At 27.7% G+C, this 14,932-nt stretch overlaps 1 protein-coding gene across 1 annotated transcript in view; it reads right to left on the bottom strand.

Annotated features, from left to right (window-relative positions):
- The window catches only part of LOC147807761 (caveolin-2-like), a 59,719-nt gene extending 45,013 nt beyond the window's left edge, over nucleotides 1-14,706 (bottom strand). Inside the window, exon 1 of the mRNA XM_087165603.1 lies at nucleotides 13,978-14,706. Coding sequence (XP_087021729.1) covers nucleotides 13,978-14,019 — 42 coding nt within the window. The 5' untranslated portion in view covers nucleotides 14,020-14,706. The remainder of the gene's footprint in view (nucleotides 1-13,977) is intronic.
- Between the last annotated feature and the right edge of the window lie 226 nt (nucleotides 14,707-14,932).

Below are 14,932 nucleotides of genomic sequence, written 5' to 3'. Positions count from 1 at the left end.
ATTGATTTCATTCTCAATATCCAGATTAACAATTAATCCATTTGTAACTTTGTGATAAAGGAAGTTTATTACCCTGACAGCATAAATGATTAATAATGAAGAAACTTAGAATAAATGATTGGCGGTGTTTATCTAAGTTAAATGTTCTGTATTGAGAGTAATATATCATCGCTAAATAACCCATTCTGCCAAAGTTTCTTGGGAAAATCAAGGTTTATCTTTGCGAACGAGTTTTCAGTTTTCTCTTTAATCAATACCCAGACTTATTTTTCTGGATGGTTTCATCTCTATTCAATTAATGGACCAAGCTTAGCACAAGACACTGAATGGTTAGCGATATTTGTATGTGAACAGTCGCACATGGTAGTCAAAAACAAATTCTTAATCAAGAAATAACGAAATGGTCTCATAGCAACCAAAAGAAAACAATAAACTGAAAGGTTACCCTATATTTATTTATTTTAGTCATTGAACCTTGTGAGAATTGGTAAAAAAAATTAAAAAAATATTTGAATCAGATGCGAATATATGTATGAATAAATGAAAATGTAACAAATAAAAATTGTAAAAAAATATAGAGGAAATTAATATTATTTTATTAATGTCATTTAATCTTTAAAATCATAAAAAAATCAAGGGTTAATGTTATATTTGCTTATTTCAGTAATTGGACATATTTAGTACCAGCAAAAAAATAAAAATCATATTTCAACCAGCTGTGATTATATGGAAATATATGGAATATATTTAAAATTATAAAAAAAAAATATTTTATTCTTTAAAAGCATGAAGCAAATCAAGGGTATATATTATGAGCAATTACCCTCTATTTATCTAAGTCATTGAACCTATTTAGAATCAGTGAAAAAAAAATAACATGAATTTGTATCAGATAGGAATATATTGAAATAGATTAGACTAAAAGTCACAAAGAAAATAAATAAATTTAATGTCATTTTAATTCGTAAAAACTTTTTTAAAAAATTAAGTATGTAAGACATGAGTAATTTACCATACATTTCATTTAGTCATTGAACCTATTTAAAATCAGCAAAAAATAAAGGGCATATGTGAATTGGATGTAAATGTACGGATTATTAGACTTGAAATTATAAAAGCAAGTAAATTAATTTAATGTCATTTCAATCTGTGAAAAACAAGGTTCAGGGTTCTATGACATGAGTAATTCAATATGTAACGTAAACGAAATTTACATAAATAAAGATATTTTTAGACAGTTTTGGACACAATTTATTGTTTAAATAGAATTTTACATTTACTTTTTTAACAGACAATAAAAAAATTATCTAATCTGCTAATCTAAATCAATATTTGCCACTGCTGATCTGCAATCTGCTGATCTATATTCTAACAATATTTCAAACTCGTGATTTTAAAAAAACTGAGCATTTAAAAGTTTATTGAAATAAGTTCCATTGAAGTGAATTTATAGATTGTAAAACCTTAAAAATTAATTTATTTAATTTGCGACTTAATCATTGTTTTATTTATTCTAAATAAATTGATGAATCTAATTTAAAACGTTTCGGTGATCCATCATTGCCTGCCACTCTAAAGAATTTCGGATCGAATTATAGTAAAAAGTACTAGCACTCAAGTTGTTAGTACTTTTTACCATAGAATACATCTTTACCGTAATATTTTACGGATCAAAAAATTTAATAAACCGTAGTTTTTACAGCAGTATTTTTTGAAAAATGGCAGTAATTAAGTAAATATTACTGTAAAAATTATGGTATAAATTTTTATGATAAAAATGAGTTTTAAGATAAGGAGGATGCTGCACTTAAGGTGCCACTATTTTATTCCGTAAATTGATACGGAATTTCTAACATTGTATTCTATCCTTCCCCAGCTATGCAGCTTCAAATAATAATTTTCATTTCTTAATACTGAATACTATTTCAGGATTAAGACACTTAAACCAATCCAACACACCTAATATTGTGATGATTAGTATGGGTAAAATGTCTAATGATTTTTAATTAATAAATAAGTTAGGTTAACATTGGTATTCCTCTTTAAAAGCGTTTAATTATTAAATATGTTAGGTTAACATTGGTATTCCTCTTTAAAAACATAGTCATTAAATAAAATTTTATTTCGTCTGAATTACTTTTCTTAGGCTTGAATTACACTGTAAAAAAATTCGGATCAAATTACCATAAAAAAGTTACCGTGAAACTGTAAAAATGGATTTTGCGGATGATGCACAGGAAGTGTCAAAACTTTATACTGTAATTCGATATGTAATTTCTTTCATATACAGTGCTCCAAAAAAGTGGACCACCCTAAATAATATTTGATCTAATGATCAGATCACGTTTTAGGACTCATTCTTAATGGTGTAAGGGGTTGACTTCAAATATGCTAATTAATTATTGCAGACAATATTTTAGGTTACGAAATCGGCTGAACAGTTTCTGAGAAATCGAAATTTAAATATACAGCTTCTTTAAAATTTATTTTCTCAGGAACTATTCAACCGATTTTGCTCAAATTTTGTATTTTGCCATGTAAAATTTACAAACTTCAAAATGGCGTAAAAATTAATATATCAATTTATATATCAAAAATTCTTTGACTATTATTAAATAAAATAATAAAAATAATAAATATGTACTAAAATGCATTTTTGCATAGAATTTCTTTGAGTAAACGAATTTAATAATTGTCTACAAAAATTTTCCAATTCGCTAACAAAGTTCCCGAAATATGGCGAAATAGGCAAAAAGTGAAATTAATATTAAGTTGTGCAAACTTTGGATCGCTGTCTTGACCAAACTATTGAGAACATATTTCCCAGATTGCGACTACCTCGTACATAGTGAGGGTCAGATATCCGAATCTGTCGAAAAAATTTGTGTTTATTCAAAAAAAAGTACGTTTTTTAGTCTGATTTCGTAACTTAAACTATTGTTTACAATAATTAATTAGCATATTTGAGGTCACTCCCTTGAAGCATTAAGATTGAGTCAAGTTCTAAAACATGAAAATCCGATCATTAGATCAAAAGTTATTCAGGTTTGTCTTCTTTTCAGAGCACTGTATATCCGTTATAAAAGATTAATTAAGAAATATTCGGCTCCTTCTTTCGTCACCTCTTCATCAGCTTTTTTTTAATCGTGTATTTTTTATCATACTATTTTCCTTTTCAGTTAATTTCATTTCCCTTTTTCAGTTAGTTCCATTTTTCAGTTTTAGAAAAACCGTAACAGATATTCTATAAAAGAATTCAAATATATAGAATTTTTTTTTCTTGACCATGTTTCTGAGCTTTAATTTCCACACTGAGGAAAAAGCATGGTCAAAACTATCAAACTATGGTAAGTGCCGATACTTAATACCGTAATTTGATGCGGAATTATTTACATCCTTTGTTATCACGATTTTATGCATTTGAAAGGAACTTAAATAATCATTATTTATTTTTAGTAGTTATTTATTAAAAAATATTTTGATTTAAAAATAATTTTTTATGAGTAAGGAAAGTTAGAAAAAAAATTCTAAATCAATTAAAACTTACATTAAAGTTAGAAACAGAAATATAAAGATTTCCTAAACATCTTTTTAAAACTTGAATTAAGATAAAGATTTGTACAATGAATAAAATAAACATAACTAAGCAAACATTGCAATTATTTTAAGTAAAATATTTGAATTGTTACAGAAATATATTACTCAATTATGCAGCTTAGGAAAACAATTTGAGTAGAGAGAAGAGCATTCTCAAACAAAAAGAAAATTCATTTGTAAGATAAATTAAATTGCTCTGAAACAATCTCTTTTCAGCATTTAAAGCTTACATTTATTTTTAAATTAATTTCTATACACGGTATGTTATTCCACCTTTTTAACCTGTTTAAAATTAGGTAATTATAATAAAAATTTCAATAAATATAAATTAGGAGTTTGTTTAGTCGTTTTAAGATAGAGACTGAAAAAAGTCTAAGCTGATTTTTTATCTTGTTATTCTCTTTTATATTTAAAGTAAATTGTTAAGAACTGATGACAATAGCAAATATTTTGCAACATTTTAAAGTCGTTGGCTACCATTAGTATGTAATTTAGTTTAGAATGCATAATTAGTAATCAAAATCACACGTTGCAAAAGCAATGATTAAAACGTCACAAGAGATAGAATCCAAATTTAAGATTTCAATTTAGTTTCTAGTTTTTTGTTAAAATATCAGACATATCTTAATACCTAAATACTAAATTAAAGGTAAATTAATTACTTTATATCTAAAAGCATACTAATGCTTTTAAATCTAAATCTAATTATCTAAATTTAACTATCTGATTCCTAATTATCTAAATCCTAATGATATAAATCTTAATTATCTGAATCTAATTATCTAAATCTAATTATCTAAATCTAATTATCTAAATCTAATTATTTAAATCTAAATATAATTATCGAAATTATATTAATATCTCAAATGTGCTTTCCTTATAACTCTTATTTTCCTGCTTAAAATATTTAGTGTGGGTATTTTTCTCAAGCAGCTTTAAGAAATTTCATTTCTCAAAAATGAACTACTTTCTACAACACACAAAAACATTTATTTTCAACAAACAATTTTTCCAAATCCATGTTTTAAATTAAGCTCCTTTAAACATATCATATTTCCCCTTGTATTTTTAAATCAGTCCTTTCGAAATATGTTTGATTCATTTATGTTTTTAATTCATCTCTCTAAAATATATCATTACATGTTTATTTTTCATATTACTTTTCCTAAAGCATGACGTAATACATTTATGTTTTAAATCAAGTTCACTGAAACAAAATATTACATTTTTACAAAATATTATAAATATTTCTCAGCGTTTTTTCAGTTTATATTTTACTTCAGTTTATATAAAACACAGCAAGAATTAATTATTTTCTCTTTAAAACATATCAAAATATTTATATGTTTTTAAATGATGTATGGAGTAAAAAGAATACTGGTAAAATTACCGTATTATATGGCAATGTTTGTATAAAAAAAAGCCATTATTCTGTTTGATAATACCAAAATAGACCGTATTTAAACCATTCATTTGGTACTTTTTCCGCTCATATGGTGACAGTTTCCCGGAAATTCTGGTTTTCAAAATTATAATACTTACTACCACACATTAGTAACAAACTGGAAACTGAAAAGTAATTTTAACCGAATGAATGATTCTTATGCCATGCTCAAAGGTATCATGATAAATGCAATAAATTTTATTGTATTTACCAATTTTTATCGCACATTATAAAGCAATTAATAAATCTTATTTATTACCAAAACCAATTTAAATACTATTTACAAATTACTTTTTAATTACAGTCTAATTTACAAATTATCATCAATTTATTTAAATGCCTCTGTTATAACTATTGAGCTTTTTGGTATTACCTTAGAGTCAGAAACATGGTAAATTTTAACATTTTTTTGCAATTTTTCTCATACTTTTTTATCAAAGTGCATCGTGTAATCTTTGTAACATAATATTTTGATTGTATACAAAACAATTTTAGAATATTATTTTTTTATTTACTTAAAAATGTAACAATTTTAGATTTCGATACCAAATTTTTTTTTTTATTTCTCTCTCTTCTAATTTATTAGTTTTCAAGAAAAAGATTAGAACAAATATTTTTTTTTTTAAAAATTAATAAATTTGCGTAAAAAATTCATAAGAGTATTCGAAGAATTTTCTCAAAAATTTTTACTTCGATATTTTTTATTTAATTTTTGTATTATTATATGTTTTCCTTTATTATGCATGTTATTTGCTGTGGCACTAAAATATTGCAAGCAATTAATATTATAATGTTTTTTCAACAATTCCAAACGGGTTCTGATGTGACCATATGATTGCTGTTCATTACATATTACAGATACATAATTTTGATATTTCTATTTGAAATTTAATTAATTTGTAAAAGCTTGGCAATAACATACCGGCAATTAAAAACTAAACATACTGTCCTTAAAAGCCAGTATTATCCAGATTGTATGATGGTAGTCACACTACTATCTTATAAATTCTTTAATTAGTTGCAAGATTTATGAAAATCCAATTTAAAAAAATCTGCAGCAAAATTAATAAGCAGACCCTGAGCTTTAGTCATTAAAAGTATAATCTTTTAATTCTACGATAACATGGAATGGTAAGTATAAATTTACATTATTAAACACTAATATCAACAGCCTTTTCAACTCGAAAAACCAAACTTTTTCAAACACTAAAGCTAAAGAACAATATTAAATACAGTAAGACTAAAAATTGACGTTGAAATATATTTTTTAATTATTTAAATAAAAATCATTAATATTCATTAGTTTTTATTTAAATATTAAAAATTGCTTTTCGTATAATGATCATTTGATGTTTATGAAAAAAACGTTACAAAAAGCCCTCTCAAATAATTTAGCAGTTTCATAAATAATGCAGTAAGAAAACATTGTTGACAGCTGTTCTTCTTAGAAAGTATTGACATTAATTTGATTTATCACCAACAGTTATGGCTAAATTCATAAATGAAAATAATGCATTCATTCTGAACTGAAACACAGTGTTTCTTTCGATAATCGATAGATTAGCATTTATGACAGCAGATTTCCTTGAAAAGTTATCGACAGTTTTGTTTTTTCAATATTATTACATTGAAGTTCAGTGAACGCCTATATTTCAGTTTTCCAGTAACCATAGCAATAGCTTTTCGAGAAAACACTTAAGATATACCCAAGAGCAGTAATTAACTGTCTTTCCTGAAATTTGAATACGAAAATAGTAGCACTTAACATAGGTTAATGAAAAGTGAAGTTTAAATGTCATGATAATGCAGATAAGCTAAGCTTTTAAAAAATTAATATTCATTATTTCAAAACATTTTTGATAAAAATGTAAAAATTATTTATTTGGTTATAAATCTATTTCTATAGATAAATACAATGATCAAAATACAATGGCTTACGGTGTTTTATAAAAATGCGTAGTTTCTGCTATTTATATTTATCATATTCGTTTAAATGGCGTAAAAACCGAAATAGTTTTAAATTAATTAAATAAATCAAGAATTGGTAGATTTAAGATCATCCATTGTATATGCCAATTCCAGGTTCGCTTGGTATTTGGATATATTTTCTAGCCACACTGTGTTAAAGTTTATTAAAACAGAAACATTTCAAAATTGTTTTAATTGGTGATATGCCAAACGAAAGTTAGAAAGTATGATAGGAATGATATGTAGTAGGATAGAAAGTTAAAAAGGCAATTAGTTAGATAGAAATGATCTGTAGTATGATAGAAAGTTAAAAAGTCATTTAGTTGGAAATGATATGTAATATGATAGAAAGTTAAATAGTCATTTAGATAGAAATGATATGTAGTATGAAAAAAAGTTAAAAAGTCATTTAGATAGAAATGATATGTAGTCTGAAAGAAAGCTAAGAAGTCATTTAGATAGAAATGATTTGTAGTATGATAGAAAGTTAAAAAGTCATTTAGATAGAAATGATATGTAGTAGGATAGAAAGTTAAAAAGTCATTTAGATAGAAATGATATGTAGTATGAAGAAAAGTTAAAAAGTCATTTAGATAGAAATAATATGTAGTATGAAAGAAAGTTAAAAAGTCATTTAGATAGAAATGATATGTAGTCTGAAAGAAAGTTAAAAAGTCATTTAGATAGAAATGATATGTAGTATGAAAGAAAGTTGAAAAGTCAATTAGATAGAAATTATATGTAGTATGAAAGAAAGTTAAAAAGTCATTTAGATAGAAATGATATGTAATATGATAGAAAGTTAAAATGGCAGTAAAAAAAGAGTATCCCACCCCTCCGACGTCGCATCCTAATTCTACAAAGGACAGCTTCGGTATAATTAGATGTATTTTTTTAACGTTGTTTGCTAACGTTGAAATTTTCAATATTTGGCAGAAAGAAAAATAACTTTTCAATCATATATTCAATTTATTGTAAATTAGAATTTATTTTTTGAACTAATAATTTAAAAATATAATTTAATTATTGAATTTTGAAAATGAATAAATAAATATTATATAGTGTAAGAGTCTTAGACTGTTAGTGTGCGCTGTGTAAAAGCGAGGTCAAATTTACTGCAACTTCTGACGACATATTGAAACTTAATGACACAATAAAAAAAACGCTTTTTTATAACAGAATTCAAAATCATTTTGTACGGTACTGATGTTCCTTATAATAACTTCTCACTAAGTAAGCACTGTTTTGCTAAAATAAATCAAAACAACGTGAATGAAGCACAAATAAAGGTACAGAAATGGGAATACTATAGTTTCGGTTCTATACACAAGAACCTTCCTCAGTGTCTAAATATAAAATGAATGCACAATTTTGTGTTTTGACACTGAGGAATATTCGTATTTATAGAACAGAAACTATTTGTGTCTATTTCTGCACCTTTGTAACTTTTTTCATATTTTTTTGGTTTATTAAGTAATTCAAAGTAAACCCTATCTTAATTTGGACTCTTTACTTATTTACACGCTATAAGATTTAGAAACATGTTGTGTAATTTGGAATCAACAATGATTTGAGAAAATTTTTATTATGTTGATACATATTCATAAAAGTAAAAAAAGAAGAAGAAAAATCTTTTTTTTTCACTTATTTTTTCAAAACGATTCTTTTTGTTGGTTTTGATTTCTCTTACTTAGAACATGAAGCATCGTTTGCAAATGTAACTAAAATGCATTCCACTTTTGGATGTGACAACACTGACAATCATTTCAGAGAAAGCGGCAAAAATGAAACCATTTCCTTCTCCCGCTCTTTTACTTTCCCTTTTAAGAGTCCTCGGAAGTATATGGAAATAGTTCTACGAAAAGGGGAGAAGAAAAAAATGTCACCTGTTTGCAGTTTCCCTGACGTCTGTTCGTGAAACGAATTTGTGATAAGGCCCCGAAATGTTTATGAATAGAATCGTAAGAATAAAACGTTCTCTACACTTTTTCAGTCCTTCTTTTTTTATGCTTCAACACTGAACTACATTTAGCTGAAATTTATTTTCAAGGTAATGATTTATATATCTTACCGCTAAAGTGAAGAAATCAGTAATTGATCAAATTATATCATACAAAATGCACAGATTAATTGAGGTTATCTAAAAAAGTGACAATTTTTTTATTTACTAGACCCTTGTTCAATGGAGAATAAATATTTGCAGGAAAAACAACAACGTTTTCGTACACTTGAATTAACATAATGTTATTTTTGTTTTAAGCTATTTAAAAAGTCCAATTACAACAGTTAAATGCATAAGTTGATAGAATCAATCATTAATCACTTTAAAAACTACAATGCAAAGAATCAAGGGGTTAAAATATTACTACAATTAAGGCAATTAGCGTAAATTCATTTTTCTCAACATCTAAAGAATTGAGTCAATAAAAGGCAATCAAATAACCAACAATTAAATTGATAGAATCAGCAAAACGAAATTTTGAACTTTAACGATACGTAAACCAATGAGAAATTTACCTGGGTAAATTGCATAAGCCTCTTTATTCCTCCCTATAACGGATTACCTCAGTTAATCAGCGGATTATCTTGTTAGAGTGCACATTAATATACTTCATCATATTGCATACATATTGCATATACACCGAAGAGCCATTACACTATGACCACCCTGCTAATAACATGTAGGACCATCTTTATCCCTCAAAACTGCTAGCACCCGCCGTGGCATTGATTCCACAAGATGCTGATAGGTAGTCTGAGGTATCTGGTACCAAGCGTTCACCAACTGGACCTGAAATTCCCTCACATTGCGAAGCACGTGACAGCACGAAGTTGGTTTTTCAAGTAGGACCAGAAATGCTCTATTGGATTAAGGTCAGGTGAATTTGGGGACTAAGATATGACTTGAAAGTCACTGGAATGTTCCTCGACGATTCGACCCTTATGATGTGGTGCACTATCCTGTTGGTAAACACCATCCCCCGCAGGAAAAACTGTTGCCATGAATGGGTGAACCTGGTCTGCAACTATGTTCAAGTAGCTTACAGGCGTCAGGGATTGTTCTATGAGGATTATGAGTCCTAATGTGCCCCATGAAAACATTGTTCCTGGGCGAGAAACCATGAAAACCTGGGCGAGCTCATTGTTATAGATGGAGGGTGGTCATAATGTAATGGCTCTTCGGTGTATATCCAACATATTATAAAATAACATCTTACATGCTCCTTTCGTTTCCTCACTCTAACGGAATGTCTTAATTGATCTGTTGCCTAGCTTGATAATGCTTAGATAAATAACATATCAACAGCGTTCGATGTTAATTGTAACATATTAATTACATGATGGTATTTTAAATAGTTATTTTTATTCCAAAAAAAGCAAACATCATTATTATACTCTCTCAAAAGAATTGGTACTATGTTGAACTATAATACGGTGTAAATTTGTTTCAACCTTAATATATAAGCATGCTAAGTTAACGTCAGCATACTTCGTTTAAATTGAGCCAAAGTATCATACTATCAAGGTGAAGAAACACAGAAATATGGTTCAATTCAATACGATTTTAAAATTTCTCAGCAAATTTGAACTGTACTGTGGTTCAAAAAGCTTTGAAGTATCTAACAGTTTTCAAAAATTTTTAATGTGGTTCAAAAAGCATCTTTAATTACTTAATCAATCAGAAATTTCTTAATTACTGTCACATTTAATTTGCTTTTAGAAAATATATTAGAAACAATTATAAACTTATTTTCATCTAGTGATGAGGTCGAAACTATTATTTTGTAGTGTATTTAATTATATAGAATGGAACAGCAACTATTCTAAAATTACTTCTTCAACAGCAACAGTTCTAAAACTATTTCTTATATTCAATAAAAATAAATAAATGATATTTAGCCTAGTAAGCGAAATTTTATAAAAATGCTTACTTAAAATTACAACAGAATTTTCATTTAGGGCATTTTACTAGGGATGTTCTAAAACAAATTTTATGTTTTTGATGGTAAAAAAAAAACATTTTATAATAGGTTTTTTTTTATAAAAAAAAAGTCATTTCATTACATAGTTCATTATACAAAAAATTCTGTTTCTTTCAATTTTCAATACATATAGATCATCGTCAAGAAGAAAAAGCGTTTCAACTTTTTTTTTTTATTAAGTGTCCTAATTTATAAGATATGAACTTTGACAAAGAAAGTGCCAATTACTAAAATCTTTCAAAATGTATCATTTTTTTGGCAAGATAAATTTTCCACGACTGCCCGAGCGGAAAGAAAATGGTATTTTCCTGAAAATAGCCTTGAAAATTTGTTACTCAACCCAAAAGACTAGGGAACCTCTAGATCAAGCATCGGTACAAACAAAAATCGGCGGAGGACTTTTTGATGGAACTAAAAGACATTCGCGTTACGTGGAAAGGAAACCCATGAAAACCTCCCATGATTAGCTACCGGCAAGGGGGATCTGCCACTTTGTCACTGCTTCATCTGCCTCTGAAAATATTTTATGTCAGCACAGTTGATGATGCGAGGAAAATTCGTATCGATCAGAAAACGCTTGGATTCGAACATTGATCACCCCCTGGGCCACCGTGCATGACTCTCGAGTGAAAAATTAATTTTAAGAGAAGGTAGAACATTTTAAAAAGACTGAGAATTGCACAGCAATCGAAAATTTTATCCCACGCGCTGCTGGGGAGGCATCTCTATTATGAACTCTCTGTTCTTGTACATTAAACTGATGCTTTTAATTATCAAAATTGTCTTTATTTTATGGTTCTTAAACGGATTGTTCAAAATTGTAATAAACTAGAAGCATAAGTAGTTATCGCAAATTACATTCATTAAGTTGGCAAAGTCGAGTTAGCTGCCAAAGCATTAATTACAACTTTTTGAGTCCATTTGAATGTGATAAGTAAGAAAATTTAGTACCAGTTCAGAAGCACACGAAAAGAAATTTAATTATAAGGAAAAGTCAAGTCTCAAGCGACATGCATTGATGTAATATTTCCTATCATGGGTTGCTATGTACCATTTTCTTGATATGCCCCCCCCCCCCTTTCGTCAACAGTTCGAACCATTATGCATGGAAACCCTGTAGAAACACAGAAAAGGTAAATAGGAGTTAGATGAATCCAGATCTATAAAAGATATGAGTTAGGTAGAATTAGATCGATATTAATGCATAAAAACTGTTTTGATAGAGATTGTAAAATTAAGTACACATATATCCCCAGATTCTTATATTTTTGTAATATGTACAAAAGTGCTCTTAAAACTAATACTAAATAAGTGTACAATTGCTCCAAACATTTATAGCTATTTTTTGCATCAAACATTAGCAATGGACCTACAAATTAAATATAACTTCTAAAACTCTCTAACAAGATCAGCTGTAATTTGAAATATTTTTGTCCACAGAACATACCCAAAATAGTAGAAAAGAGACTCAGGTACACGAAAACTATTTTATATTTAAAAAAAAAAGATATTTTAAATTTAACTTAAATATTTTTTGCAACTTACTGCCTGTGCCTTAAAACATTTTTAACATAAAACATTTTTAAACAGTTTTTGGAATGACTCAATTTTATCGAATATAAACATAGTATATGTCTTATGTGGCGTCATAGACACGGGCATTTCTCTATCTATTAGCAATACTAGAGTTATGATTCATTTTTTAAGTTGTCTTAGGTATTAATTCAAATAGTTATATATTCAATATTTATTCAGAATAATTTTTTTATAGAAATGAAACCTTAGTTACGAAGTAATTATTTATATATTTTTAGCCTTTCTGAAATGATTGTTGAAATTTTGAACACAAACGGTGCAATGATGTCGCATATTGTCATATCAAATACTGGTGACGGAATTTGCTATTTTTTGAGCAATAACGGATATATATATATATTATCCGATACTCAAATTACCTCTCCAGAGGTGCTTAAGGAAATAGTAAAGCAAGTAATTGAGCTTAGAAATAAGTTACCTATCTTATCCCAAGACAGAGGTGTAAATAATTTTAATACTTTTGCCTACTATGCTATATTATCCAGAACTCATATTTCCTGTGGTTTGTGTGATTTAATGGCTGACGAACAGAATTTAAATTATTGCTATTAAATACATAAAAAACTTCGACTATAACGCGGTCATCTCTTAAAAATAGTTAAAAATTAAAATTTAGGTAAGTGAAACATTGAAGTTTAAGTACTTCCGATTGGGCAACTCCTAGTCTATGAATAAATTTGGTTGATATATTGCTAAAAATTAATACGGTGTTAGGATTGAAGGAGGGGTAGGAAAATTAGAATATTTAATGGCAGCTGTGTCGCGCATTCAGCTTGATTAAAATTGAAGCTTATATGTTGCAAAAAATATTTTTGAAGGGTGACCAAACTGATTTCACCAAAGGCGGTCAGTATTTAATAAAACTAATGCAATTTTTCAGGGGAAAAGAGTTTGAGAATAATTTTTAAAATAATTTTTCATACTAATTTTTAATACTTTTTTGAAAAACGTTTTATTTCTTGTTGCACTTTGTTTCACATAAATATTTGACCAAATTTTTATTAGAGGTAAAATATAATTTTAGCATATTCATAAAAACTACATGTCGATCAATTAATTATTTATAAAATATATTTCTTAAAGTTAATTTATTTAATAGTTATTTCTTTTGGGAAATTTCAGTCATAAAATAGTTAAAACGTTAAGTTTAATTCACTAATGGTTCAAACGTTTTCAGTCATTTATAGTTATGGTATTAAGTTAAATATTGACTTCATAGCACCATAAGGATTCAAGAGCTATTTTTAAACACAAAACAAATTTCCTTACGGAGAAAATGTAAGCGTCAAGCAATAAAATCATATGATTATTTGAATTTTAAACATAGCAATTTATCAAAGAATTTTGGCAGCAGCAAAACTTCAAGCGATCAATCTATTTGCTTCTTACCTGAAGATACTCATTGAGTGTGTTGGGATCCCTGTTTTGCATATCAAAACCATTTCCGGGACTGCTAGGCTTATGCAGTTCTTCTCCCGGTGGCTCCAGCGTGGCGATGGATGCCGTTTTGATGAAAAGTCTGGGTCCCGTATTCTTCTTTTGAAAAATTTCGCCAATTTAGTAAGTGACGTTGGAATTTAAAATTTACAGCCACAATTTCTTGGATGATTATGAGTTCTTGAATAGTTCACTAACTTTCTCTCAGTTTTATTCCACAATTTTTAGCAAATTTACTTTAAGCGAATACTTTATCATAAAATGCTATATTTAAATTAAAAATTAACTTCAAACAATTTTAAAACTAGTATTGATTTTCTTGAAAAAAAAATTATCAAACGAGTTTTCACAGTTGATAAGAATATCAAACGATTTCATAAAAAAACAGCAGCAAACGATTTTTTTTAATTAAAAACTAATGCTTTTAATCTAAAAAATCTATGAAATTTACATGTACGCACACATTGTTTTAAGTTAGATTATCACGAATGTTTAAAATTACGTTTTATACTTATAATATATTATACTTTTATATGTTATTACAGTTTATCAGACGAGAATTTCATCCATGCGAAAGGAATGTAATGACCGTGATACTTTGAAATAACACTGTTTCAGAAAACGATATCAAAAAAGAAGGCAATAAATATTCCTTTTTCTTTGTTTCATTTTCTAAGGTTGTTGTCATCGTGAATCTACGTTGTTTTGGAATTCAACACTCGTAGTAACCATAGTGATGAAGTCAGATAGAACAACTCGTCAGCACGCGAAGAAATTTGATTGGGTCAACAGAATTCGCGATTCTTGAGTGATTGGTTTCGACAAAAGGAAGATCGTGATATTTTTTGTACGTCACGAAGGCGCAGATATTCGAAATGATTTTTCACGCACTTGTACAAAAGAAATA

Source organism: Parasteatoda tepidariorum, chromosome 6, assembly GCF_982258835.1.
Source record: "Parasteatoda tepidariorum strain Cologne lab strain chromosome 6, Ptep-v5.0, whole genome shotgun sequence".
NCBI classification, from domain to species: domain Eukaryota; kingdom Metazoa; phylum Arthropoda; class Arachnida; order Araneae; family Theridiidae; genus Parasteatoda; species Parasteatoda tepidariorum.
Note: the sequence above shows the minus strand (reverse complement) of the source record. Positions and strands in the feature narration are given on the sequence as shown.